The sequence below is a fragment of the Onychostruthus taczanowskii genome, unplaced genomic scaffold, assembly GCF_017590055.1.
Source record: "Onychostruthus taczanowskii isolate IOZ18803 unplaced genomic scaffold, ASM1759005v1 scaffold21, whole genome shotgun sequence".
Classification (NCBI taxonomy): domain Eukaryota; kingdom Metazoa; phylum Chordata; class Aves; order Passeriformes; family Passeridae; genus Onychostruthus; species Onychostruthus taczanowskii.
Window position 1 is genome coordinate 2493373 of NW_024499351.1, and position 24427 is coordinate 2517799.

General features: G+C 42.4%; 1 protein-coding gene across 6 annotated transcripts in view; it reads left to right on the forward strand.

The window, feature by feature from the left end:
* The window catches only part of MEIS1 (Meis homeobox 1), a 107945-nt gene that overhangs the window by 40034 nt on the left and 43484 nt on the right, over positions 1 to 24427 (forward strand). For all 6 annotated transcript variants that reach the window (XR_005952634.1, XM_041404250.1, XM_041404251.1 and 3 more), the window contains one exon: positions 16314 to 16459. Coding sequence is in view for 5 of the 6 variants with exons in the window: in XM_041404250.1 (XP_041260184.1) it covers positions 16314 to 16459 (146 nt within the window). In the remaining variant the exon portion in view is untranslated. The remainder of the gene's footprint in view (positions 1 to 16313; positions 16460 to 24427) is intronic.

Here is a 24427-nt window from a genome sequence, read left to right on the forward strand (position 1 = left end):
TATTTGATCCAATTGTATCCATTTCTCGCATGTAAATCTTAAAATCAATCTAAATAAAAATCGAACTTTGTTCTGGTAGGCAAAAATATAGTCTGAGTTGCTCCTAACTAGTTAAGCCTCCCATCCTTCAAGTTTGGTACAGGAATAAAGGCACTGCTGAGCTGATTTTTCATGAGCTTCTCCCTTTGCTCTGTTTATTTAAAAACGCAAAACATATTCTGGTTTCCATATGGGGAGGATTTTGCTTCTGTATGTTCAGTGAGGAGCATTTGCCTTCTCCATCTGCGCCCGTGGCCAGGAGAGGGGTGTGTGAGGAGGGGTGCCCAGACCCCTGGGGTTGCAAGGGCTGGGGGGAAGCTTTGCATTAGCAAGTGGTGAAAAGCTTGACCTTCGAGTGACCTGGGTCAAGCAAACCCCCTGCCGAAGTGTCCCATTTGGACACGGATACCTGTGGAGAGAGGGAAGAGATAAAGGAAGGGTGAGGAAGATAAAGTAATCCCATTGACCTGGGAACTTCTCAGATATTACAAGCGAGGGAACATCAGGAATAATAAAAGAGCGACAATATTTGCCTGCCCCCTGTATCTGTGTAATGTCATTTCCAAAGGGCTGGAGAAGATAATAGCAAATGTGCTTTCAAGTATCAGTTCAATCTCTTGAAGTGATGGGGAAGACTGGATGCTCTGATCTGGTGGGTGCTGGAGAGTGTAATACAATCCTCCTCACTGCAGAGAGAATTGTATAAATGGACAAAGATCTGCTGATTACATCTTTTGCTAAAGTGTTAAGTAAAAGATCTGGCTATAAGAGATGAAGAGTCTGCTATTGTCTGGTCTTCTGACTTGTTTTTATAGGGGTTTTCACAGGAACAAATACCAATTACCAAAATAAAAGCAGGCAGTGTGGCCTGTCCATATCATGGTAGGACACATGCTCTTGAGTCAGCATGGGCAGGAAGCTTGGCAGGCCTGTCCCCCACCATTGCCATTGCATCTTTATCTCTCTGCTTCATTGTTTGCCACTGAGTGCTTGAAATTCCAGTTTCCAAGTAAAAACTTCCTGTTTCTTGCATTTACAGTCAGTTTGGTAAGACATAAATTTAGTTATCTATCAAGGAGGGATTTTTTTTTCCTCTCTCAAGTCAGGCAAAATAGAAAGAAGAAATTAATTATGATTTGGTGATAAGAGGTAGAATTTTGCATTTTCCCAGATTCTCTGTGGCAGGAAGCATGAGGTTATATTCTTGTGATAAGGGGATGGATGGGAGCTAAATTCAGCCTTTCCATCCTGAGTAATTTTAGAAAGAGCCCTGAAGTCCAGATCTTGCTTAGAAACAGAGATGGGCATATTCAGTCTTCATTAGCCACAGTTTCCTTGCTAGACCATTGCTGCTTGTAAGTTTTTACTGTTCTGTGCAGTATTTAAAGCTAATAGTGCACATATTCTTGTAGTCATCTCATTCCTGAATTTCCCTCCGGAGAGTTTCTTTCTCTCCACTGACTGTGAAGGGACTCAGGGAGGACTAATCACCTCGTTCAGACACTTAGCTTGGCAGTCTGACTTAAATGCTTAGAGTGAGGAGGGATGAAACTGTGCTAAAACTTGGCATTCCTCTAGGAAGAAAATGTTTGCTCTTTGTGGAGAATCAGAATAAAGTGTCTTGTACTGCTGAAGATTAGAGGAGTGGGCTCAGGTATTGAATGTGTAGGTGAGGCTGTCCTCTGCAGTTCCTGAGCACAGCAGTCTGAGCATCTCATGACATTTGTTGTGTTTGCAGACCTGCATGGGTAACTGAAGTGCTCAAAAATCTTGGCGTTCGTAGGAAAAAAATATATATATACACTTAAAAAAATTATTTACGGGGTGTTAGTGTCTGTATTCCCATGCCTAGCTGTCAAGAAGCCAGGATTCCAGCTTTCCTAACTTCAAGAAGTTGCTTTCTTTATTAGTGCATACGAGGTTTTGTTTGAAGGTTCCCATATGACTCTGGGAACTGAGGACTTAAATAAAGAACATGATGAATGGGGCTTCTGAAACTGCATTTTGCTCAACCTCCAACTAAACATCATTGAGGTCTTGCATGAGATGAGAGGCTCCATGAGGGAAGCCTTGAAGCAAAATCTGTTGCTGAGCTGAGGTGGTAGGAATGGCCATATTTAGCTTTGTTGTGCTGTTTGGGTGCAGGGTCCTTTGGCAGTTGGCACTGCATTTGTCAGAACTTCTTGCTGTTTTTAAATATAAAATTAGAATTTAACCTACTTCGACTCCAAACTAACAAGATGTCCATTTAAGTGCACTTATAATAATTCAAAATGGCTCATTTTTCCACTTCATTTTTGTGGTTGTATTTGTAGCAATCCTGACTAGCACATGAGGTAGAGAGATAAGGGGTTAATAATTTTTATGCAGAATATTGAACTCTTATTTCCATTTTGAAGTCCACTTTGGATGCTGTCCTGAAAAATATCTCTGAACTGTACTGTGTGTCCCCACTGTGCCCCAGAAACAAGAAATATGGTGAAATTCAGGGCTTGCTTCCTTGGAGGCTGCGAGTACAAAGCCTAAGGGTAGTGCTGGAGGTTTGCAGGCGTGGAGGGAGGGCGGGTTACTGACAGCAGCAATGTGGGCTTTCATTCAGCACCTTGTCAGCCTGTCTTATCTGGGATCTTGGGGGATGGCTCTCCAGGGTAATCCCAGGGAAGGGAGCTGAGTGAGGTGTTTCCAGGATTGTCCTGGCAGAGGCTTTCTTGTGAGTAGTTCTGCTTGCTCTGCAGGAGTCATAACCAGCACAGATACTTGCAGTGCCTTGGAAAGTTGGGCTTTCCAGCATGTTTTTTGCCTGCTCTGAGACTTTGACCTCCTTCTTTACAACTCATGGAATCTTTGGATGTGCACCTGTCATCTTGAGCCTCTCCTTACATGCTTTTCGGTGAGGTTCATGTGCAGCTTTGAATATGCATGAAGTCTCCTGGGCTGGCAAGGGGTGTGAGCATAGAGGATCGCTTCCCCATGGTCTTACAGGCAATTGCCCTCTCCAGGTCAATATTGCCTTGTTCAGGTCACTGCTGAGATCATATTCATTGCAAATATGGTGCTTATGTCAAAGTATCTTCCGTAGAAACTGTTAAGTATAGGTGAGAATGCTTTTCAGCTGAACTTTCAGTTTCAACCCATGATTAGAGATGAAAATCTGTCTCCTCATCTGCCTCAGCCACAAATCACAGGTGCAGCTGGTCAGGCATTTAAAATGACAAAATTCAGAGTTGCTTTGCATAGAAACCAGCATCATGATTAGCAATGGTTCAGAGGCTGGCATTGTTGGCGACTGCTCAGATGATTTGCAGGTATTTATGAAAGCCTTTTCCAGTCTCAAGAGAATCACCTGTTTTGGCATCAGTGAGCATTGTTCCAGAATTGCGATGGGAAAGAGTGCAGATCTGTGACTCTGATTGCTTTTCTGCCCGACAAGCCTTGGTGACCCAGTCTTCAGGCGGAGACACTTGCCTGCAGGTCCTAAGGCATCAGCCACACAGCAAAAGTTGTGTGTGGAAGGAGAAAGCAGCTAACACACTGTTGGAAAACTGTGTTTTCTCAACATGCAATGAGTTTATTAGAAGAGACTCATCGAGAGTGGAAGCAGGAAATAGTATTTACTAGGATTTATTTGACTGATCTGGGATAATTTGAATACAGGTTTTCAAGTCTTGTCTTTCTTTTTACAGACATCTAAGCACTTCTCTAATATCTATATATATTACAAAGCTGTCCTGACCTTCATCAAAATAGTCTGCTAATGTTTTGCCTGCCTTTATCAAATTGCACTGTGAAAGAACCACTCTGATTCATATTTTTAAGGGATGTTATTCTGACCTCAAAAACTGGTACTTCCTTAGCCAGTGCCAGAAAGCTCTTTCTGTGGTTGTCGTCCCCATCTTTTCAGCAATTAAGGCTCAGGTGGCATCAGAATAACAACTGATTTTAATAGCCACTTCAGCCACCTCCGTTCTGGGGAGGAAGCATGCAGAGCTTCTGCAGAGCCTCAGAGCTCTGCGGTGTGACCTCAAGTGACCAGACACAAAAACCAGTGCAACTCCTGAACGGAAAGGTCTACATCATCCAAACTGTGCTGACTCTTGTCCAAGAACACACTGTTTACCTGTTCCTTCCAAACTGGTCAATTTTCTGCAAGGCTGAGATGTGGGTGTTGGGGGATTTTTTGCTTATCTCCATGCAGCTTGGCTGGTTTTCCCAGAGCTGCTCTTCACTAGCTTGTATGTTGAGGATTGTGTTTTCTGTTTTGATTGAAGCTGAACATTCCCACTGTTGACCTAAATTTACCGCCTCTTTCATGTCATAAAAAGTATTTGTATGTTCATTTGCAAATGTGCAGGCTGACCATTCCAATCACAAGCAACAAGACTTACCAGTTAACTCCAAAATGCATCTTGCTGAAGGCAGTGCCTGAAAACGCATTGCCTTGAACATGAAGCAGCCAAGCTTCTGTCTGGCCCTTGAGATGTGTACCCAGACCTTAATGAAGGGCGTGGTTTTCCTTATTCCAATAAATAGATTTTGTTTGGAAAGGTAAGAGGCAGAAAGAGAGAATGTATTTTCACAGTCCTAAATAAAAGGCTATTTATGCCTAATACATTGGCAGAATTATTCCAGAGTAATTTGTCCATGAGAAAATATGATCCTTGTGTCACTGCCAAGGTCAGAGAGACCTATGGTGATCTGCAGAGTAAGTTCAGGTCACCCAAGTTAAATCTGCCCAGAGGCTGACTTAGCTCACGCACCACATTTTTTCCAAGATTAATAAAAGCAAACATCTTCTATAGATGAAGGCAGGGATAAAACTGTGGTCAGCTCTCTCCCTGGAGCCAAGGTCTCCTGCTTTTCCGTTCTCCTTTCCAGGTTGTTCCTTTCATTTCCTTTCCATTCTTCTCTTTTCCTGGCATTTACAGGATGCTTAGAAAAATCTGTCTTTTCCTTTATGAGGCAACCAATGCCTATAAAACCTTCCTTGATATCTGCATGGACAGGAAGGACACAGGGATGTTGCTGGTGTTTGACCCGGTGCAGCATTGGCTTCTGTGTGTGTGTGTGTGGTGTGTCCTTGCACATCAGCTGAGAAGCACATCCTGAAAGCTGAGGTGAAAAAGATGGGGTGCACAGCAGAAATACATTCTTTGTTGGCCTCAGCTGGGAGGGTACCATCTGAACAGGATGTTTGGCAGTCAGGAGGGTGAAGCTGGTGATTTTGTAGGCACTGCAAGGCTGCCTCAGGAGACAGATAGAGTGGTGAGCTGGGCAGGTGAGAGTCCTCTTCCACCACTGGTGGGTGGAAGGGGTGAGACAGTGTCCTCAGCCTTTTCAACAAGGATGTGGTTGTTTCATCAGAAAAGTGAGATTCTTCTTCCTTGTAGTCTATACCTGCCATGGGGAAGCTGATGCCTGTGGTTTCAACCTGCTAGAACCTGAGGTTTTCTTTAGCTTCCTTGGTTACTCATTCATGTCCTTTAAAGTACATCAAATTACTGAAAGCTTTTACAGTTTTTGCTTTCTACACATTTCTACTGCTCTTAATGACAAATGCTGTGAGTTGAAAAAGAAACCAGAAATAATTTTGGCTTACTTTTTGAAGGATGTAAACATAATTTATTTTTTCTTAAGATATGGATGGCTTTTTGCTATGACCCAGCTTTACTTCGAGATTTCTGTCAGATTTTGGTTAAACACTCTTATGGAGTCAAAGAGGTGAGCTGGATGTGACTGAGTTAACTCCTTCCTATCATCCATCTCTCTCGCAGCTGGAACTGATGCCATGAGATGTAGTGACATAAATAATAATCAAATTCTGGGGTGCACCAGAAGCTTGTCCCTTTCCTCCTATCAGTTTGCCTATTCAAGGTAATTCTAGGCAGGTAATATCTAGAAATACGTAGTGATGGAAGATGAAAGGAAAAAATAGAGTGAGCATGCACGTGTAGGTGATATTCAGGGAAAGTTTTTAAGTGTCCAGCATTCATCTGACTTTTCTTTCACCTTCATTGTGTGTTTTGGACTCTAACGTCTGTTTGTTCCTGAATGATTTGCATTTGGATTTGTTGGTTGTTTGTTTTAATTTGGAAAAAATCCACACCTTAAACTGTAACTGCTCTGTAAATCAAACATAAAAACACCAGAAGCTGTGATAGAAAGTCGTAGGAAGCCAAAGACATAGCAGTGTCATGAATACATTAAGTTGGAGCCTAAGGGGACATGCTAGCTTAGTAGGACTGAAGTTCCTGAAAGGACTGTCACTGCCTGTGTGCCCCTAGGTAGGGACCATCAGGGGAACTCAGGACCTGAGCCTGGTGGCCAGTGGCCAACCACAAGGAGCAGGGTCAAGACCACCTCCCCATCACTGTTATTTCTGTGAAGGGCTCTCTGAGCCCAGAATTTTCAGGCTCTGCCATGGGGGCTGGGTTCACACCAGCCACCTGGATGCACCCTGACCTGCCCCTCAGTGCCACTCCACCTCCCCAAACCCAAGGAATATTTATGGGAAAAGTGTATGCAGCAGAAGAAGAGTTAGTGGCCTGATCACAATAGTCATTGCTTGATCCCTGTCATCCCATAGAGGCACAGAATCTGGGCAGAGCAGAGGGCAGCAGGAGCTGTGTGAGTGGCAGCAGTGTGCCTGTTTGCTGGCCATCAGACCCAGTGCTACCATGCCTTCACATTAAAGCCTGGCTTCAGGATGGATTTTTCCTATTGTGCCTTTCTTAGGTGCTACCTCATCACAACAGATTTGCTGTTTGAGCTGGGAGAGGAGCAGTAGTGGAAGAAAATTTTATGTGAGCTTGGCTCTGCCAAATTCGCTTCTCAACCCCTTCCTGAGGAGCAGCCTCCCACTGTTGTCACAGATACTCCAGAGGAGGAACCTTTTGCTGGAGAAACAAAAGCAGTGGAGTTAGGATTCTGGATAGCAAGAAGCAGTGGGGAAAAACATTAGTTCTGTGTATAACCTTCCCTTGAAAGGTCTGGCAGAGGGATGCATGTTTTATAATTCAGGTGTTTTTCCTGAGTTCATGACGTGCATGGTAACATAAGGTTTTGTCTTTGGGTGGCAAAGCAGGCTGCTTCTGAGCATCCCAGACAGAGCTAGGACAGGATGAGGGGAGGAAATTCATAGTGCAGTCCAAATGCCATCCATTCAGTCCATGATTGCAAATGTTTCTTACAGTTCCTTAGAGAACGGGAGTAAAATTTTTTTTGATCTGAGTCTTGCCTTGTTCATATAAAGCCCAGGCACTGAAGATTCACAAATCTCTGATGTTCTGACCCTCTCTGCCCAGTAGTTTAGGCCAGCAGGCACGTGGACCTCAAAGACCTCAAACTTGTGGAAGTTGAGGTTCTTCTGAGTGGACATGGCCAATGCTCTTCCCTGCCCTCTTCTCCATAGCTGTAAGATCCAGGGTCATGAAGTGGGAATTACCAGTTTGCCTCATGAAGGTTTTTGGAGTAATACTCCATAACAAATCTAAATTATCTTCCTCTTGCTTTAAGTACGAGGAAATAATTAATTTGTGTCATGGGTTTAAAGCCAGATGTTTTTTCACTAGCTGCCCAATTGGGAGGGTTCAGTGAATGGGATTTGCTGGAGCAGGTGGATCTGTATGAGGCTGTATGGCGTGATGGTTGGTTTTTAGCAATGGCAGTGGAGATGTTCTTACTGTCAAAAGAGGAGAGGTAGATGAGACGGGGGAATTTTATTCTCATCACTTTTAGAGCTGCCTTTTGCAATTGCGAAGTGACAATATATGTCACTGTATGTGGGGAAATAGAGTATGTGATGCAGCATGGCATGCAAAGTGAAGTTCAATGTTCGTTTTCTTTCATTTGTATCTTGGTTTTTATTGTCAGATGATGTAACTGATGGACTAGAGACAGGGAAAATTTTTTGGCTTTGGCAGTTTCCAATGGGAAATATCTCAAGTGGGTTTGGTAGGTCATGAATCCTGACTTGCCTGAGCTGCAGTTAGACTAACCCTCTCCTGTTCATCATGGATGGATGACTCTGGTGGCTTAGGGCATCCAGCTCTGCAAAAGAGGATTTGGGACAAACAGTATCTGAACTATAGTTCCTGCCGTGCAAACTGCAGCTTGGGTCATCACTGATTGGTCTTGAATTGGCCCAAAGTAAAATGCTTTTGTTTGGTTCAACAGTCCCAAGTATTTTGGTTTGTCTTGCCCAACATTTTTTAAAAGTATTTTTAATAGAACAACCTCATTTTGAATTATTTACACAGTGTCAAGGTTCTGGCACATATTTTCTGTTATTAAACTGGGAATCTACAATGTCTTCTCCTCTGGAGCAGGCATGTAGGCAGGGCCCAAGGCAATTTAGCTATGTTTAGGGAAGGAAGCCTACTTAAATGCTCCACATAATAAACTGTTTCTGCAGATAACACGTCCCTTAGTTTATACGTAATATGCTTCTGATATTTGCTTTGAGCCTTTTATAGCTGCCTGTGCTCAGTCCAAGAGTCAAGTGTCTTAGGAGCTGGATAAACACAAAGATAGAGCCAGTTGTTAAGGGGCTATAGAGATTTACAGAAGTTGACCTCATGGCCATTTGGGGCATTAATTGGGCATGTTTCCCCCATGGCAGAGCTGTCCTGTGCTCCTGCTGCTTCTTGTGCTCCTGCTGTAGAAGGAAGTTAGTCGGATGGAATCCAGTGGTGGATTTACCCATGTCTCAGTTGTGTGTAGTTGAACTTTTCATGGAGAATGCAACTGATGGGACTAGTTCTTGTGATGAGGTTGGAGAGGATAGGTTTCACAAAAAAAGACTGAAAAACAGCTTTTCCCAAGAAGTTGTAGAGTCGCCATGGTGGCTTTTAGGTTAGGGGAAAAAAACTCCCTGACTTTTTAAGCTTTTTACCATGCTTGGTTAAAGCAGGATGTTTTTCTGTTTAACCAGATACATTTCTGTAGGGTATGTGCTTCCAACTGCTCAAAGTAAACTTCTGTTGTTGGCAGCAGAAAGTTGTTTGCTTCCCATACAATGAATTGCTTTCTTTTTAGTATTTCATTCGGTGATGCACAGCTCCAGAAATATGGCACAACTTACCCATAATATCGTAGTTTTCTAAGCCTCATTAAGAAGTGACACCTGGTGCAAGAGAAGAGGTTTCCTTCACTTCAGCTATAAAAAGCTGCCAAAGAAATGAAGATGAGTAAAATCTGTGGGTTTTTCCCCATTATTTGTCAGTGCTGTTTTTATTCTTTGCATAGACAACTGATTTGCTCATTGCTTGCATGAAGGGTATTCAAGTCAGAAAAAGATGGTTGAGTTCCTAGAAAAAGATGCTCTTGTCTCTGAAGAACAAGGTACAATGATTCAAGAAAAAACTTAGAAAGTTTGTGAAATGCCACAGTGTAATTTATACTTTTCCAGGTTTTGCTATCTGTGAATATTTGAGTAGCATATTTTTGCAACTGTGTCCTTTAGTATCTTGTAAATGTGGATACTATCTGTGACTGACAACTTCCCACTGTTTATGTCATGATCTGAATCCTTGCATGAATCATGCACTGCATCTCCTTAAGAGATGTGTGCACTCCCAGACACGTGGTATTTGTTCCTTGCTAATGCTCATTTTCAACCTTGTTGTTCCTCATTAACTTTTTATTAAGTATATTTGAGGAGGCTTTCTCCTAAAGGAATATGAAAAAAAAAAAAAATGTTCCCACATCAAAACCACTTTTCAAATTCACAAGCAGAGCTACATCATCATAGTAAATTATTTTTCGGGCATTCTATAGGCCACTCAGTGTGCTGAGGTGATTGCCATTGACCTCAGGAGCTCCAGGAGTGGGTGCTTCCTCATATCTAACAAATCGTGGACCCAAAATAATAGAAAATCCTTTTCCCAATAAAGAAATTCCATAGTTATCTTATGCTTCCTGAAGTACCATTTTGTGTTAGTCCCATTCTCAGCTCGTGTGCTTTGCTTGGGCATTGGCAGATTGAGAGCCATCAGTGAATTAATGTTACACATGCAATGTATGCATGTGTTTTTAAATTTTAAAATAATGTGTTTTGGGGAAATATTCTAAACTTAATGGCCTTTTAATGTTAAAACTTATGTTTCTCCTCAATGGATAGGTACAGCTTGGTTTAGCAGCTGGGTACATACCCACAGACTGTGTCAGTGCCTTCCAGCTCTCTCCTGGCATACCCGAGCACTCAGCCCTTGTGCTGCTCAGCTTGCCTCTTTAGCCACCTTGCTCTAAGGAGGAGTGATACTTCCTGAGTGTTGAACTGGTCCTTCGGTACTTGTGGACGTCAATAATATCTGCACTGACTCATGTAAGAGAGACTTGGGTGCGACTTCTGCTCAACAGATTCCTGTGCCAAGTTGGAGCTAGTTGTATCTGAAACAAATTGAAAAATATATACATATATAAAAAATGTATCTGAAACAAATTGAAAAATATATACAATGTATATAAATATATACATTGTATATATTTTATATACAACATATTGTTGTATATAAAATATATACAACAATATATAAGTTGTATCTGAAACAAATTGAAAAATATATACATATAAAGGAATTTCCACGTTCTGTGATTGCCCAAGACCATTCAAAGCTGGTGGTCTGAAATGATGATCTTTGTTCTATTTCCTGTGAACAATATTCCCTCTCTTGCTTCACAGAAAAGCTTGTTCCATCTGTGGACCTGCTTTTTTTGAGAATTCATAATTTTGTACCTTGTAGGAAAATCTCACACATAAGCCTGGTTTGCTCCACAAAAAGTTGTCATGGTGGATGTGTGAGTATCCAGCAAACTGGAATTTTATTTCTGTAAGGGATAACATAGGTAAAGCTGTGGAAATCACAGTAGTTACTCTAAATTGGTACATGACACAGAAGAAAGGTTAAGGAAAGCAATTTTGCCACTTACAATCTCTCTAGTACATTATGTTGCTTGAAGCTAATGAATTTTCCTTTCCACTTACCTGGAAAGGTTACTGAAGAGTTTTTGGTTCTTGGAATATTTAAAAGAGAAAGGAGCCAACAGAGCTGTGGGTGGACACTGAACAGTTAAATATTTGGCTTTGGCAATTTAGGATTTCTCATGCTGCCAGAAGCAGGAATTTGAGGAACTTGTATCTAAATTCTTGCAAGAAATTGTGATAGAATTAGGAAAGAAAAAGACACTATTGAAAAGACCATGAATTTTGGGCCATCATGTGAGATGTTTCAGTTCATAGCACTGAATACATTATAAATCTAGTACAGAAGTCAACAGGTTTTGTCCAAACACAGTGTATATTTAATTTATATTAGCTCATGAAATACAAAAGTTCCATGCAAACTGTGAAGTTCTTCTAGGAGACAGAAACTCTTTTTTACAGGAGACATTTGGACACATCCAAATAGGTTGAACATAAGGAGCTTTTAGTCAGTCCACTTAAAAGTTGCTCCAGGCCTTTCCTAGGGCTTCTGGGTGCACATCTTTCACATTTTCTCCTGTGAACTCCTTAAAGCAGTGTATTTAGATTCCTATGTAGAGCTGGACTGTATAAGCTGGAAGTGTTCATCATATTGTTTGGTATACCTCAGCAAAGCTGGTGCCCTGCTTTTACCTCCTCCCAGAAAATTGAACACTGGACCCCAAAAGCTCTCTCATATGTCCTGTCAGAGGAATGGGAAGCAGACTTGATAGTAGGACAGGGCTATGTGGAGTGAGAAATAACCTGTTACATCTGGAAGGTATTTTCAGTAAAGCTGTATTTGGAACTTTGATCCTGAGGTTTCTGGTCAGTTAAAATCATTTGAGGACCTTCATCTAAAGAGCTCCATGCAGAGGCATGGATTTTGTAGTCAAGCAAAAGGCTGGAGTTTTTAGGACATGTGAATTTCCCATCCTTTCAGAAACCTCCATGACTTGGGATTGGGAATATTTATGTCCTATCTGGGCAGCCTCGATGGTTGAGGTTTGAGAGTAAATTTGGGTGCTGGAGTGGCTGAAAGTCGCCCAGCTGTGCCACACTGCCAGACTTTCCAGCGTCGCGGGGTGATGACGTTTAACTGGAGTTTGGTGTGGGAGTGAGGGAGACTTGGAATCACCAGTAAACTCCTGCCACAACCATGGCTGCTGAAGGCAAGTGCCTGTGCCAAGTTGCTCTCCAGAAGCACCTATTTTGTCAACAAAGGTTTATAACATTATCACCCGGGACAAAGAGAGCATTACCCACTTGAGGGGCTGCTGTAAAGTCGCTTGCCCTTTGCTGCTTCTGCCTCTGATTTTTGGGGGAGTGGGAGGGGAAGGGAAGTTGTAAGGCGCGGTGACAGTGGAGAGGGGAACGCAGTGAGAGGAGCCCCTGCTGGCATGGCCAGTCTGAGCCATTCAGCAGGGCTGAATACGATAAATGCTGCTTTATCCTTTCTTGAATGGAACAAGATAGCACAGCCTAAATGCCTGGGTGTGCTTAAATAGGCAACTCGGGGATGCTGGAGTTGAGGGCGTTTGAAATTGGAGCTCCCCAACAGCCAGGGAGCTGCCACAGGTCACCTGCCTCACTCCGTGGGGACTGGCCTGGGTCTGGCAAGAAATCGTCCACGGACGAATTGTAGTACAAATTCCTTCCTCTGTTGGTTGGCCTCTTTCACTAGACCATGGCCTATAAAAAATTGTGTAAAAACAATTCTTAAATATTATTTGAAAGGGCAAACGGCCACGCTGAAAGGTTTGACAGTTTGACATATAGCGCCTGGTTCTGCTCGCCAGGGAACGGGCGTGCGGAGTCTGGGCTCTCCTTCTGCTCCTTACAGGCTCTGCATTTGCTTTTTTTTTTTTTTAAATAGCATCTAGTTGCTGTGTAGAGTTGCTGTGCTCCCAGCAATTTGACAGGCAACGAGTCTGCTTCAGTGATCTTAAATCCTTTTAGACTAATTTGCGAGCGAGCAGAAAAACAGCTAGCACCTTCGGATCCAGCACTCAAAACCAGGGAATCAGGTACTGCCAATTAAAGTGCCATTTCCAACCATCATATCAAGACAGATTACTTGCAGTCCCTCTGATAATGTCACGCCATGCCTAAAGAGAAAGTGAGATGGAGTTTCTCCATGGACAAAAGATCTGCATGGACCAAACTGATCGGGGAGTGGGGCAGAGGGAGCACGATGGGGATCATGCACACACCCATGCATATGTGCAGCATAAAGGCGAACGCTGCGCCCGCTTTGACCCCAAATAGCCATGGGCCATTCTGAAGAGCCTGTGGCCCCTCAGTCACTGGCCTACTAGTTAATTGCCACACGGACTTCGTGACACATGGGCAGATAATATGACATTTTCGGTTTCTGTCACTAGCAAACGCCACGGCGTTGCTTGCACTAGTTGCTAAGAAGCTGTCAGAAACCATTAGCAGCTGGCTAAAGTTGCCCTATGGCATTTCCTCATGGCATCAGCAAAACAAGCATAAATCACCCAGCGGAGCCTCCCGCTATACTAATGAGGCTGTAAGCTTGTTTATGGACTACCATCATTTCTATGATTATTTCCACCTTTTCAGTTCGCCTTCATTTGGCGGCAGGAGAAGTCAACTCCAGGAACAGAGTTGCCACCGACATTTTACAAATGCAGTTCGTAGCTGCTACCGTGTGGCTGGTCAGTGGTGCTTCGAGTTTGTTTAGTGATCTTTAAAAGGAGGAAAAGAGGGGGGAGGAAAAGAAAAGGAGGGGGGAATCTCTGGAGACCTCACAGAGGTGAGTGTATCGAGTTGCAAAGTAGATGGAAATACTAAAATCCACAATTGACCATTTAGACTTCTCTCTGTGGTTTCAGTCTTTACGGGATCAATTTTCCATTTAAAAAAAGTGGAAGAGGTTAAACAATTTACAGAAGCATTTGCTCCGAGGATAGCCGGCCGCTTTCTTATCCTCTCCCCGCTTTTCACTTTCTCTAACTTGTGTTGGTCGAGGCCAGGGTTTATTGTTTTAGGCTTTTCTGAACATACACCAGTATTTACACTGGATTGAAAGCATTTGCTTCCAATGAAAATCTTGTCTTAGATTACAGCCCAGCAGTGTAATTTCCCTCCCAGATGGGAGTAAAGTAGCAGTATTTGCCTAAAAACAGTAGGAAGAACAAACTATGCATTAAGCCAAGGCTGTTTTTGGCTTGAGCTAATGATGTAACAGAAACCTTTTATTTGGGATAGGTCACTGCCCGGGATTGAAGGAGGTGATCTGGCTCGCGCTTGAAAGGTTTCTCCATTGTATCTACATAAGTCTTCACTTAAAAAATCCTGTTCCTAATGCTTCTGCTTTCATACAGCAGAAATAAACAGGAAAGGTTCTGGGGAGTGTTATAGGTGGAATGCAGAAAGCTTTTCCTCCCCTAATGGAGGATATAATTCAGGTGCCCTGGAGGCATGCTTTCAGGAATTCTTTTGCCCGAGGTAATGGGAAGCTAAGGCTGCTTGAAGGCCTTGATTATCTATTGATGCACAAAGCTGGAAAAAAAAGTCATCTCCCTTGGATTATAGTAGATATTTCCATAAATTATCAATGAGTCCTCCTCCCGTCAGGCATGAGGCAATGCCTGCTAAATTAATCTGAAGGGGGTTTGAAATGAGTATATTTTTTTTAAAAATGGGGTGGGGGGAGAGGGTGGGTGGACGATGGCAGGGAGGTGGTGAAAGGCAGTGTCATTAGGTTAGAAGCTTTTCATTTTTAATCAATGAATGCGTAATACTTTTCTTTTCCTTGTTTGCCTCTTGCAGACAGAAAGTAGATTAGCCCGTGGAATTTTAAATGCTGTTGAGTTGTTTCCTTTGCTCATGTTTCTTTTATGAATTATTATTTTATATGGTGAATTGCTTCTCTGTATAAAAGCCCTTTTTTACGTACTGGGCTTTCAAAGAATTTGTTGGATATCTAATTTCTTCATAAAAATCCTGTGTTTGTCTGTAACTATCCAAGGTTACAGTTTCATTAAAGACACAGACCAAGTCATAAGGACAATTATAAATTTGCCACGGTCAGTAACATGCTAAGAATATAACACTAATAATAGCGTTGGTGCTGAAAGCTGTTAACAAATCATGACAGTCTGCATCCCTTTTTTAAAACATATTTTATTTTTGTCGCTAACAGAGATAGTTTGTATTCAGCCAAACTGAGATTACTTTCTTCATCATTCTTGCCCGGGGGTGCAAAAAACACTTCCCTAATAACATCACAACTCCATGTTGCTACAAATACATGATCTTTGTAAGCCAGGATATGTTGTTCAGTCCACATGCATTCAACACAAAGACTTACTTGCTCTGTGGGCTTGTTTATAAACTGCTTTCAGTGTTTGCAACAAAAATTGCATGCAAACTGCTAGGCACTGCAACTTTTGTTTTCCCTTGGCCGCTAAGCCATCAGCCCAGACCCAAGCAGGCTGTTACACAGTGGCATCCTCCCACAGACGTGTTGCTGATGTGATGAGAACTGTCTGAGACCTTCTCTGCGTTAAGGAAATTCATTCTGGATCAGCGGTTGTTTCACAGAAGCAGACACCTATTACAAATATGGCACACTGGCACAAAGCAGGGTGTTAATTCCTAATGGTGTATGTCAAATTGGTGCCTGCTTATCCCCCTCTGAATTTCTTTTGGCTGGGGCTGGGAAGAGGGGACCCAGTTAGCTACCCACTCCCATCGAAGAATTAGGGGAAGTCCAACATCTGTAAAAGACTTAACATATGCAATGCCTCAATCATCTGTTTTTTTCTGAATTTGCTGAGAGAATATGATGTTGCAAGGGAGCTGCATTCACCCCACTTTTCACACCCCAGGGCGGGATGAGGCACCTAGCTTCACACACGTCATGATCCCCATCCCAGAACACCATTGATACTTTCCTAATTGTCAGCTCAGCCAAAGTAGCTGACTGGGATGAATCTTTGGGAAGTGACCTAGTGTGAAGAAGAGCCAGCATTTCCACCTTTGCAAGTTGCGTGCTTGCAAATATTTTTTTGTAATTTGTAAGCACTTTTTGTTGTGGGTTACAATGGCGGAGATGGCCACAATGTCCTTCAAGATAAACCGGCGTGGGGCTAACACATTTCTGAGCCCCTCCCTCTCCCCGTGTCTCTTCCCCCCCCCTTCCCCCATCCCCTCAACCCCTGGTGAATTACGGTGTTAAAGAATTTATACCTCATTTAAATATTCATGCAGTTTATACCCAAAGCCAGGCTTCGGCTGAAGTATATAAAGGTAGCATAAGTCAAAATTTGATTCACTATATTTACAGGTGACGGCTTGGACAACAGTGTAGCTTCCCCCAGCACAGGTGATGATGATGATCCAGATAAGGACAAAAAGCGACATAAAAAGCGTGGCATCTTTCCCAAAGTAGCCACAAATATCATGAGGGCATGGCTGTTCCAGCATCTAACAGTAAGTGAACTCTAGATCACATATGCAAAATAAAACATGGATAATGTCATAGTTGTAGTAGTCTTAGAAAGCAAAAAATACGTATGATGTTGCTGCCAGGCAGTAGAGGGACTTTTCCGAGCAGAGTTGTTGTTGTTGCCTCATTTGCTAGATGCCAGGGGAAGAGCATAGAGCATATGTTTTTATGGTATGGGGTTTTTTCTGTGTGTGTGTGTTGTTTTTAGATTTGTTTGTTTGTTTGTTTGAGACACAGTTGTTAAGAGGACATCACTGCCAAATGTGATTTTTACTTAAAGCTTATATGAATACAACCTTGCAGACCTGTCCTGCTTTGCAGTGGGAATCACTGCTTTGGAGCACAGAGCAGCATTTGGCCCCTGGTTCTGTGCTCCAGAGAATTGCAGAAAACAATTGGGGAGATTAAAAAACAAAGCCAAAAGCAAACAAAGACCTTATTCAGATGTTTGTCAGAGATCATCAGAAGCTTCATGATGAAAGGTCTGAATGTATCTGGTTTAATAGCAAAGTATAATTTTTTTCTTTGAGACGTTCTCATTCCCAGAGTGTAAGTTACCCCTGTATTTAATGTTAGGGAGTGGTGGGGGTATGCACAGTTATTTCTGTTACCACAGCTACCTCTATGGGGTTTTTTATTCCTGGGATTAGAAATCAAAGCTCTGTACAGGTGTGTGGGGTTAAGCTGGATGCTGCTTTCAAGGCTTTATAAGATGCACCACACCTTCTAACATTAGCCTTTAGAAAAGTGTTTCTAATGCCATTCTCCTTCTTCATCAAATTGTGGTGATCTGTCACTGTGTTTTTATCCACAGTGGGCATCTGGGCTTTGAGCCCCAGGGTTTTGCCTCAGCCTTTCTGTGCTAAGAGGATAAGGGTCAGGCAGGGGCTGCTGGAGTGTCTGCAGGTGGTGGTGAAGAAGGGCTCCTGCCTCTAACCCCAGTAGCTGACTCTTTCCACTGCATGTAGCTAGGGTCAGGATGAAACTAGAAGCTGGCCAGCTTGCCCAGCCCTGGTGGGAGCTGTGCCAAGGGTGTACTCGTAAAGCAGAGGAAGTGCTCATGCACATCACCCCTCCATCCCCTGCTGAGCCAAGAAACCAGATATCTGCCATGACTCTTGTCAGCACGGGGATCAGGCAGGGAATCCTGTCCTGTGCGCTCCTGTGTTGCTATGAATGAACCTTCATGTTGGAGCCCTGCTCCTCGGAGGCCAGAGAGGGCCTCAGATATCTCCAGGTTAATCTGTCTCTCTGGCAGACTCCATGTCAGCCGTGTCCCAGCTTTGCCAGGTCCTCAGCCCTGTCTGGTGTGTTCGGTGCCATCGCTTCCCAAAGGCTGAGGTGCCTTTGGTGTTGATGGCTCTGCCTTTGCAAGTCCTCACCCAAGATGAGTTGACACCTGGTGTCTCTCTGCAGGTAGATGTGAGGTTAAGGACATCCACCCCCCAAGCAGTCCATGGGTGCTGTGCCAGCAGCAGTGCTCACACCAGGCTGATGCACCTGGTGTAGGTTCAGGATCGGGAGGCCCTGGAAGCTCTGCAGTCAGGACAAGGCACACTAGGAAATGCTGAACTGCTTGTCAGTTCCTGTAGTTTCCAGTGAGGAATTGCAAGTTAAGCAGTATAAATATTTTTTTCCTGAAAGTGGCCTGTTGCTGTGTTTGTGCCAGTAAATAAAGCATCACCCAAATCTGAGCACAGAAACACAAAGGTCAATCCTGGCAAACTGTTTGAGCAGTCTTCAGCACACTCTTAGCCTGGACTGGGTATGCCCCCTCCAAATGCCTTCCTGGGAATATGGCAGAAGGCTGCAGGGTGTCTCTAAAAAGCCTTTGTGATAGGAGCCACCCTGTGTAGAGCATTTAACTACATGAGCTTGACCTGACCCTGTAGCTAATTCCGTGCTTAGTCTCAGGACCAGAGAACAGCCTGAACAGACCCCCTCGCTGTTTCACCTGTGTTAGGTGCAGGGTTTTAGTGGCTTTTCACTCTTCTCCTGTGTGGTAAGTGTTCAAAAGAGGAGAGTGCCTGCTGAGCTTGCTCCAGGCTCCTAGCAGCCCCTGGGAGAAAATATCTGCACATCTGCTTGTAAGCTGGTCTCTGCTTCTGGAAAACTCAAATACAGAAAGAACCATTTCTTCCAGGACCTATGCAATGCTGCATTTTCTACCTCGTAACACTGAGCTAAAGCTTGCTTTGAAAATCCACCATCCCCTGTGCAGAGCCAGCCCAGCCATGTGAAACATACAGATTTTTTTCAGGGTAGCTTTCTCCTCTCCTGGCAGCATGGTAGATCCGGATTTATCTGATCAATTCAATAAAACAGAATTGGTTTATCCAGTCTGACCTCCAGGCAGGACCTTGAAACACACCCTGGGTAGGATCTTGGACAGTTTCCTCGAATTAAAACATGTCTGCAGAACATTGCAGGCTCTTCCAAGTGCTAGAGCAACAGAACATGTTCACAGGCTGCTTGGGGTGCAAAAAACCACCAAAACATATCCAGGCCCAAAAAATGGCTGTGATAAGAGCTGAGGAGTAGTGGGTGGAGACACTGAAGGAGAGACTGAAAACTCCTGTTCATTTTTGAGGGCATCTGGGCTTCATGGCTGCTCTTATAACATTGCACAATGGTATTGGTGGTGTTCCCACCCAATGTCCTTGCTGCAGGGGGGAGATCATCCTGAGAAAACCACAGATCCCATACAGTTTATTTATTTATTTATTTATTTATTTATTTATTTACTCATTTGTTTATCAGTGGATTTGGTCTTTTGTAGGATGAACACAAGGTCCTCCCTAAAGTGGGAGGTGAGGAAAGACAGAGGGATGGTTCTGTTCAGGCAGGGGATGTCATGACTGGTGATACCTCCCTTTTTCCCCCAGCACTTTACCTGCCTTCACTTTGCCATCTGAAAAATGGCAGAGAACAAATGAGCAGCAGTTAAGTGCAAAAACACAGCATCTCACTGACCATTGGTGCTTCCTAACTGGTGTGTTAGTTGGGAGTCCTCCTTTTCAAAAGCAAATTTTTTTTCACAATTGTAATATTAATACACATCAGTGGCATGGAATTAAATAAAATAGACAGTAATTGCTGTGTCTGTCATACTGATGATTATTGGTTGGAAAGACCTAAAATAAATATTGGACAAATATAGTCTTTCAAAAGTGGATAGGTTGGGTTAATTCCTTCTATGGAGTTATTCCATCTCCAAGAGCTGTAAGTCTTCCTCTGTGTACTGACTTCATTTCCGAAGGTTTGTCCCCTAGTTCTTGTTTCATGCTCAGGAGGAAATTAATTTTTTTCTCTCCGGATGCTGAAGTGTTTGGGCAGTAGTTCCCACTCAGTATCAGGCTCCAGCCAAGCACCCCCCCAGTATTTTGACTGATGTGCAGAACTGAGCTGACATATGCCCAAAGGGTAGGCAAGCACTGTCCTCTGCAGATGCAGGCAGTGTGCTCTGAAGCTTTTTGAGGGGTAAATCAGGGGATAAATTCGTCCAAATTGCCTTTTTTTCCCCTCTTGGAATAATAACAGCAGAAACAATCAGCTAAAACAATTGCAAAACTGTTGACCAGACTCACACTTAGGACTTTGTAGGATTTTTTTTTAACTGTTTGCTGTTCTGATTTAATTTTGCTTAAACATCTGGGTTGGAAGAGCTGCTCAGGTGGGCTTTTAGTTGGGCGAAAGGTACTTGTGGAGCTTGTCAAAATTTTTCATGGTAGCTTATGACACCATCTCGCAAATTTGGAGGTTTATGAAATCTGTTTTTAGGACTTTACTATAAATTTGAGATGGAAGCTTGTTATTATCTGGAACAAAAGAAAAAAAAAAAGAATAATAATAATAATTTGGTGAAGAGCTGCTGAAGTTGAGTCAAAACTGAGAAGAGCCTTGTGGAGTGGCATCAGATGATCATTAAATGCCATAGCAGGGTCTGGATGAGGGACTGAGGCAAACCGCTTCTGTGCTGGTGCTTTGCTTCAGAAAATCACCCTAAGGATAATTTCAGAGTGTGTTGCAGCCCAGCAATGTTTTGCAGGCCTTTTAGACTTCTACATTTTTTTTGTTTAACTTTTTTTTTGAGCAGTTAACCCCTATTCAGAGTTCATCTCTCCCCCAAATTTTTCAAGCATATCTCCTCACTGTAATGTACTTCCCTCAGCAGGGATTGTGAAATAAGGGAAAAACTTGGGGGAAGGGGAGGGGAATTAAAAAATAAACTTGTTTACAGTTAAATCTGTGTAAATTTAATCGTGGCAACAGAGTTAGTTTCTGCTTCAGCCCATCCTAGGTTTTTGTCCCAGCAATGGTATTATTGGTATAAATTGGTAATTGGAATTGATATAAATACCTCTTTGTTCAAAACTTGGAGAAGGGTGTTTGTGGGGTGTCTTTTCAAGTGTTTTTTTCACTCATTGTGACTACTCTGCATCCTTTAAATCCAGCTTAATTTAAAATGTTGGGATTCAAACCTCATTTTGGGGATTATACAATGTAATTGGTTTGTTATATGATGAGTATTTGATGATCTTCACATTCATCATCTAATCAGGCAAAAAAAGCCATAAAATTATAATCCCAAAAGATGTTTAATAACAATTTAAACTATTGAAGGCTTTATTTAAGCACATTAGGGGATTATAAACTACTCCCTTTTAATGGTGCCAAGAGGTAGATTTGAGGACTTCAAACACCTTTTAAAAAACAAATTGCCATGATTTAAAAAAAAAAAAATGAATGGGCTGAGGATTTCTTTCATGTAAATCCCATAATTTAATCATTATTTTTAACTGCTTTGAAAACAATTTCCTTAAGAGGTTAAATCTTACTGAAAGGGGAGACTGAGCAGAAAGTAAAAGACATGGCTGAAAGATGTTGACTTTAAAGTGAAAGGATTTTTTCTGTTATATATCTGTATTTTTAACCTTTATTGATTACTTGATGCCATGATATGAAACAAGAAAATTTAAAATAAGCAATATGCAATCTATTTAGTAAAGCTTTTATATGTAAAAGAATTTACTGGAAGTAGATAATTTGAATCTAGCAGAGAAAAATAGTCCCCATCGCTTCAAGGATGTTGTCGTGATAGAAAATTTATGCCATGTAGTTCTGTCTTTAGTTCCATTTTCTTTTTATATTAATATTTTACCAGTTAAAATAGAGTCAAAAAAGTCTTTAAAGTCAAAACAAGTCGATTTCATGTCTTTTCTCATCCCTCCATAGTTATGAGATTTTGCCTTGGTAGAAGCGTGGGGTTAATTTGGCTGCCTGCCCCTACTCCCATGTGGGATGCTTGACTGGTTTTGGAAAGGAGTATAGTGAAAGGGTAGATGGGTCCAAAACTAGGGTGCTGAAAACATGGAAAGGGGAGAATACTTGGCTAAATCAAGTTTTCTTTGTTCTTCTCTTGAGAGATTTGGAAGCATTAAAACAAAACAACACCCCTTCCCGCCTCCCACCTAAAAAGTGCAACTTACAGTGAGTCTCCGTCCTGCACCAACTGGTACTTGCTCTGCAAAATGCCAGAGGGCTCCTGGAGCTCATCTGCGTAACAGGGGTCAGGTTTCCATATGTTGGTCTCAGAATGGGTGGGGGTGTCCTCCCACTTTATCCCAAATACGCAAGTCTCCTCTTTCACTTGATTTTATTGTGGATGAAGTTGTAAAAAGCTTTCTTCCACATCTGCAAGATTTCTCAGTGCCAGCTGTCCCAAATTCCTGGGAAAAGCCAGGCTTTTTAGCTTCCCTTGAGTCACTCATGCACCACCATCCCCTTGACTGGGAAGGTGGGAGCCAGGGCTTTTCCTGCTCCTGTCAAAACATCCAACAAAAGCATCTAACATAGGTTGGTGCAAGTAACCCGCAAGGAGGGGTCTCAACTCCCTTCTGCTGGGGGAGGATGCTGTGGCAGTCACCTCCAATGGCAGAAAATGCAAAATGTTATTATGGGAGAAGATAATTTTTCTGGGGCTCTGTCCCACTTGAGTTGAGAGCTCCAGATAGGAGGACAAAGAGGATTTAGGTAGCTGTGTTTGAATTAACTTCTTAACCCTTCAGAGTTTTATGAAGGGCAGTGACTTAAAAACTCCAGCATTTTCTTCAATTGTCCTCAAATTTGTAGCTTTGACCTGCTGTTCAACTTCCAAGGATTGATCCATTTTATAGCATGAGGGAAATTTTGCCATTTTGAAAGAAAACTGTTGTGTTTTGGGTGATACCCTTGGCAATGCTGCTGTTGCTCGAGTTTCATGATTTCTTGGAAGGAGCATGTCTCATTTAAGTTGTCACTGCTGAGCTGTCCTACAAAACTCTGGTTTTAGAACAGAAAGGAAGAATAGAGGATGCTTTAGTCAGTTAGTTCAAGGAAAACAGATTATTTACTTAGGCTCTTCTCACATTCAGAAGTGTGGTGTAGTTACAGCATCTGTTTTTTTAACACCTGTGATTTAGCTCCATTTCTATTGAAGGCAACCATCATGTATTAAACTACAGGGTGTGTGACATCTCATCGGGGCTCCTCACAGGTCTTGGGAGTGGCAGTGATCCAGGGAAGTATTTTGGTTGAAATCAGAAGGTAGCCAATAACCTGAGCCAACAAGAGTTTAGAGAGAGAGAGAAGAGTGTGTCTATTCCCAAAGGACTATCCTGCCTCTTCCCCAGTTTCCCCTAGTTTCTAGCTTGGAGGCACTATTGTGCCAATGTGGAAGCCACTAGCACATTAAAGAATTTGAATTATTTTGAAGCTGCTGAAACACATTAGTATTTAGACACGAGCAGAATTTCACATCTGAGTAGAAGCAAGGGAATACTGAAAAGTTGAAACATGATAAACATTAATTCAGATGCTAAATTACACTTGCTCTGGTTGTACTAGAACTCCTTTTGTTTGCATAAATATTCTCGGAAATGAGTTAACCAGCAAGAATGTTTGCAGTAATAAGAATTTTTAAGTCAGCAGTAGATGCTTTGCTTTCTTCTCCACCCTCTCCTTTCTTTTTATATTTGCAGCTGTGATATTTTGCGTGTGCAGCTTCATTTTTTAAATTAGCCTCCTCCAGTCAAGACACAGCAATGTGTTACACGATGCACTGTCCTTCTGCAGTCAAAGCAGACGTACAAAACTCGAGTATCACCTTTGGAAGGGAAGAAGTTTGGTCACCAGTTTTTAAATCTGGAAGTATCCATGGAAATATTTTGGCGAATACTTTGCACTATGAAGTGCATTAAAGGCAGCAACAGTATCTTGGCAAGCAGTGGGTGAGCAGGAAATGAGGATAAATTAATGGGCTTGGTTGTTCATTATTAGTTGTTTATTTAGCTTGTCCTCTAACACAGTTGCTACAAAAGAGCCTATGTTGATTCTCAGATATGCTTATGTATGTAAGCGCCAGTGTTAATTTTTTCGCTGAAATCTAACTCTTGAAGCAGTTTCACAGCATGCCAGTGTGCTAGCAAATGACTGAATCAGATCAGGTAAAGTGCCAAAATACGAGGCACCAAACCAGTTGGGCGCGTATCTGATGTGATGTGTTAATCTGTGGTGTAAGATAAGCTGCCTTTCAAATAGGGTCACATTTGGAAGTGGTACATCAAGTTGTGTAAGATGCATTCCCTTGGTCTGGCATACACTATCCTACATCTGTTTGCATGAACTTAACCCTTGTCTGGATAAACCAAAGCAGTGATATAGTGGTGACTATAGTCTGTTTGTTGCTCCAAGACAGACATGAGAAGTGACTTGGTTTTTTTACCCATTTTAAAAAAAAGTTTTGTTTCCCTTTTCCTGCATTTACCTTCAGCTACACAGAACCTGCACTGTTACAGCTTACTTGCTTTTTCTTGTTGCATTTATTCAAGAGACTCTAATTCCTAATATTAAGTACTTATGTTTGCTATCTGCCCATCAAAATTAGCCAGAGAAAAATTTTCCCTTGGAAGGGA